This window comes from Enhydra lutris, unplaced genomic scaffold (assembly GCF_002288905.1).
Source record: "Enhydra lutris kenyoni isolate GAN:26980312 unplaced genomic scaffold, ASM228890v2 scaffoldscaffold147, whole genome shotgun sequence".
In the NCBI taxonomy this organism is placed as follows: domain Eukaryota; kingdom Metazoa; phylum Chordata; class Mammalia; order Carnivora; family Mustelidae; genus Enhydra; species Enhydra lutris.
In genome coordinates, this window is record NW_019154231.1 from 25,073 (window position 1) to 28,813 (window position 3,741).

The 3,741-nt window shown below is 56.1% G+C and overlaps 1 protein-coding gene across 1 annotated transcript; it reads right to left on the reverse strand.

Annotated features, from left to right (window-relative positions):
• Positions 1 to 1,138: 1,138 nt before the first annotated feature.
• On the reverse strand, positions 1,139 to 2,114 carry LOC111140061 (leukocyte immunoglobulin-like receptor subfamily A member 6). The gene is made up of 4 exons (XM_022492442.1): positions 2,081 to 2,114; positions 1,890 to 1,925; positions 1,424 to 1,708; positions 1,139 to 1,278 (listed from the first exon to the last, which is right to left on the reverse strand). Exons 1-4 carry the CDS (start codon positions 2,112 to 2,114, stop codon positions 1,139 to 1,141), a joined length of 495 nt encoding a protein of 164 aa, XP_022348150.1.
• Positions 2,115 to 3,741: the final 1,627 nt, after the last annotated feature.

Sequence of the window (3,741 nt, forward strand, 5' to 3'; positions counted from 1 at the left end):
ACCGTCAAGCCCTTGCTTATTTCTGTTTGATTCTGATTTCTTTCCAGCAGGGCTGTCTGGATACGGCCAGGCTGAGCACTGCAGGACAGACAGAGGAGCTCTGGGGCTGTCACCAGCATCACTGTCCTGCCCTCCCTGCATCCTACAGCCCTCACTGTTCACCTTCCCATTCTGCAGTCCTAAGGCAGCATCCCTGGAAGGCCCGAAAGGACATGTCCTTGGGATCTGAGCCAGGATTCTCCCCTATCACAAATGGGGAAACTGAGGCCCCGATGGAAAGGGACCCACCCCAAATCACCATCTCAGGGAGCACTGAGACCCCGCCCCTCAATGGACCCCACCAGGTACATTGTCAACCCAGGACAGGGAGGGTGGCATGCTCCTCCCTTCAGCCTGGCTGCTCTCCGCCTAGCCTCTCCCTCTGCCATGACCACCCCACCCTCATCGACCAGCCTCAGCCCCTGGAGCCTTCCCCCCTACATCTCTGCTGGACTCTTAGCCCCGGGACACAGGGTTGCTTCTGAGTATCTCAGGGGGTCTTCGTTCCTCTGGGAGGCTCTCAGACTCCTCTGGAATGGTCTGTACTCTTTCTGAGGAAAGAGGTCCCAGTGACGTATCAGCTGTGCAGTGGGGACCTGGGGGTGGGGCCTGGAGCCCCCAGAGGGTCCAGGGAAAGAGACAAGAGGAGGGTGGAGGGCTCGAGCTTCCCACAGAGACCCTCTCTAGGCTCAGACCTTCCTGGGGTATCTGCCCCAGGGCCCCGAAATCCCTTCTGTAGGCACCTAGAGCTTTGAGTGGTGGGCGTGTGGGGAGGGGCAGGTGTGGGAAGACAGTGTGGTCCTCATTCCTCTGAGGGGTGGATGCCCCTGTGAATGAGCCTCCCTCTAGCCCCTCATTCCCATCCTATGTTGGGGGTCTTCCAGACAGGGTCAGGTTGACCACAGGAACACAGAGGGGACGGGTTGGGCTCCTCACCTGAGGCCAGCAGCTCCAGTGGGTCACTGGGATCTGAACATATCTGGGGGGTGTTGTTGTAATAGCCATAGCATCTGAATATCCATCTGAGGCTGGTGTTCCCGGGGCCCACAGGGAACAGGGCCTGGGTCCCACCACGGGGGGTTCTCTGGGAGACCAGGGTTCAGGAAGGCTGGTGCTCTCCTTCCTTCATCAGGACAAACCTGTCAAATCCTAACCATGAGCCACACTGGAGGGTCACATTCCCTCCTGAGGTCACAACATGACTGGGCAGGGCTGAGAGCTGGGGTTTGTTCTGTAATCCTAGGAGAGGAGGAGGGGGTGGGTGTTAAATGGTGCTCAGATTCCCCACATTATCCCCAGGCTGGGCTGTGAGAAGGAGATACCTGAGAGCCCACCCCCTTCCTGAGGGCAGAGCCTGGGGCTGGGACCCTGTGTGGGCTCCCACCTGTCATCACCAGCACCAGGGGTTCGCTGAACTCTGACCAGCCAGTGGGACTGGGATAGTTACAGCAATATCTTCCTGTATGCATAACTCTCATGTATCTGATGAAGAACTTGGCCTTGTCCCTGGGCTCCAGTGGCTTCTGTCTGTCCCAGGTCTCTAATTTTCCCTCTTTATGCAGGTGGTACTCCTGGGCCTCCAGGCCACCCTGACACCAGATGGTCACAGATGTCCACCAGGGGATTGCAAAGCCTGGCTCAGCCCAGATGGTGGGTTTGGGGAGGGTCCCTGGAAGGAAACAGAGGCTGGGACACAGACCTTCCCCACCCCCAGGTCCCAGCTCTGCCCCAAACCACCAGACGTGCCCCTCGGTCAGCCCAGAGCTTTTGTTCTCCATCCCCCGCTGCCTGATGGGTGACTCCTGTCCACAGTGAGGAGGTAGGACTGAGACCCCTGGGGACAGACTCACCTGTCTGTGCTCTGGTCCTGGGGTCCACACTCAGCCCTGGAAGAGAGTCCCTGTGAGAGGTTTGCCCCAAATTCTAGCAGAACCCCTCCTCCCGTGAGCCTCCTGAGCCTGGGGTCTCAGACAGACCAGGGCCTGGCTGTGGGGCGAGTCCCTCCCGGACTAGGGTGTCCCCACCCCTCCTCAGATCTCACCGAGACAGAGCAGGACTGTGAGGGTGAGTGTCATGGTGTCTCCTCTCTCTGGTTCCATCTGTGCAGACAGAGGGACCACTGTGACCGTAGGACAGACAGACACATAGGGTGTGGCCACGTGGAGGCCAGTCCTGCCTGTCACAGGGTTGTCATGTCAGCAAGATGTGACAACAGGAAGGGGAACAGCCCCTCCCCTGAGCCCTGCTCTGGTGTCCATGATGGTGCAGGGGGTGAATCCTGAGGCTTCCTGAGATGCCCCGTCCAGGTGAGGAGACTAGGACAGGTCCTTCCCCCCCCAGGGCCCCCTGTTGGGTCTCCTTCATCCTCAGCATACCCCTGGGTCCTCACCATGGACTGGGGCCCAAAGCCCCAGAAATGCTACAGTGGACACAGGTTCCTGCTGCCATTTAGAGCTCAAATCAGCACAGACACAGGTGTGTCCTCTCTGATCAGCTCACGTTGAGATCATGGTGGTAATGAACCCAGGGGAGAAATACAAGCACATATGGAAGGGAGCACAGCCCCTCTCCTGGCCCCAGAGTGTAGACTTTCTTTCTGCACAGGTTCCAAGGACTTCTCTATTTCCTGTGACATTGTCCACACTCCCCAACCTTCTTGGGAACATCCCTATGAGACGCTCCTGGCTCCTCAGTGCCCCTTGTTTCTGGGGCAGAGCCGTCCTCTCCACCCTGGGGTCCTGTATGTAAGCTGTAGGGAACATTTATTTCAGTGGTGTGGGAGCTCTGATTTTTGAAGGAAAAGTTAACCTTTCTCTAAATATTCATCTATTATCCATTGCCTGTGTTTCCCAGCGTAATAACATCCTGTCTCCAAGTCTGTTTCCTTGTTTGGATCTTGTCCTGAACCCCACTCCTTAGGGTAATTGTGGGGGTCAGTGGTTCCCAGTTCATGGGAGGGGACTCATTACTGCTAGTTTTCAGAGAGGGATAAGAGGGGTTTTGTACATGGAAGGATTATGGGCTCAGACTTAACCTAGGTGGATGTTTTTCACATCCAGTCAAGACCCCCTCACATGCTTTGTACCAATAAGCGCTACTGACCATATTTCTGAAACAGTCATATGCAGGAACCGAGAAAGGAAAACTCCCCAGAGAGTCAGGGAACCACAAGAAAGAACAGAGAACAACGCTGAGCAGCTGTCAGTTTCCAGGACCATCAGCAGGTCATCTGGTAGAGGCTTCCACCCATGTGGACACAGAGAGGGACGCCAGGGTCCTCAGAGGCAGGCAGGGGCCAGGACTGCGGGTGAAGGCTAAAAACTGCAGTGCTCCCCAATGTGTGTTTGTGGACAACAACAGGGGTTTCTCCACTCACTGACTCAGGTCAGCTCCGAGTCACCTCCCCTACATGTGTGTGAAACAGATTCATTGAAGTTTTTCTCTTTTGTGAGTGACTGTGAGCTTGAGGCTTGCATTGGACCCATCCCTGCCTAATACAAGCCTGAGCAGATGTGACGTTTGAGGGAACGGACACCACAGACCAGGAGAAGCTGCAGTTATCTCTTGTGGTCAGCCCGACTCCCAGAGCAGCCCCGGGAGAAACCCTTCTCGTATGAACAGGTGTATGAGAGGAGAATGTCCACCAAGAATGGACATCAGAGAGTGATCTTAACAATGGTTAAGTGCACGGACAATAAGCTA